The 794-nt window shown below is 45.7% G+C and overlaps 1 protein-coding gene across 10 annotated transcripts in view; it reads left to right on the plus strand.

Annotated features, from left to right (window-relative positions):
* The window catches only part of Ppp2r5c (protein phosphatase 2 regulatory subunit B'gamma), a 136,130-nt gene that overhangs the window by 106,005 nt on the left and 29,331 nt on the right, over positions 1-794 (plus strand). For all 10 annotated transcript variants that reach the window (XM_005343555.3, XM_026781192.1, XM_013345938.2 and 7 more), the window contains one exon: positions 170-278. In XM_005343555.3, coding sequence (XP_005343612.1) covers positions 170-278 — 109 coding nt within the window. The remainder of the gene's footprint in view (positions 1-169; positions 279-794) is intronic.

The following is a 794-nucleotide window of genomic DNA, read 5'->3' on the forward strand; positions in this document are numbered from 1 at the left end:
GCCCAGCTGGAAGGCCTTTTTGTTGTAGCTCTTGTTCCTTTCAGTGTCCTCTTTATTCTGAAATATTTTGCCCATTGGCTTTTCATGCTGAAAACAAAAACTGAAAGAATAAGATACCTGACTATAATCTGGAATGTGTAAATACTCAAGCTGGATTCTCTTTTCACAGTATAATTAATGGATTTGCCTTACCACTAAAGGAAGAGCACAAGATTTTCCTGTTAAAGGTGTTGCTGCCCTTGCACAAAGTGAAATCTCTGAGTGTCTACCATCCCCAGGTAAGGCCAGCTGAGTACAGCTGCACACCTCTGCAGTGGTCCAACCGTTTGTGGGAGTGATTCCTTTCCCATATCACTGGGAGAGAGGTAGGGAGATGTCTTAGTTATATAAATGTTTGCCATCAAGTGTGAGGACCAGAGTTGAGATCTCCAGAACTCCCATAAATGGCAGATAGCATGATGTGCTAGGCCACCTGTGCGTCCAACTTCAGAAGGTAGAGGCAGAATCCCAGGAGCAAGCTGGCTAGCTAGACTGACAATGTAGCTAGCTCCTGGTTCAGTGAGAGAAACATTGCCTCAAAGATACAAGGTGGAAAGAATCGAGACAAACACCCGATGTCGACTTCTGGCCTCCGTGCGTTCATACACATGAACGTTTGTAGCCTTGCACATGCACAAACATCACACAGACGTATGCATACAAAAAAGAAAGAAGCTGGGTGGTGGTGGCACATCCTTTTAATCCCAGCACTCAGGAGGCAGAGGCAGGTGGATCTCTGTGAGTTCTAGGCCAGC

This window comes from Microtus ochrogaster, chromosome 1 (genome assembly GCF_000317375.1).
Source record: "Microtus ochrogaster isolate Prairie Vole_2 chromosome 1, MicOch1.0, whole genome shotgun sequence".
In the NCBI taxonomy this organism is placed as follows: Eukaryota; Metazoa; Chordata; class Mammalia; order Rodentia; family Cricetidae; genus Microtus; species Microtus ochrogaster.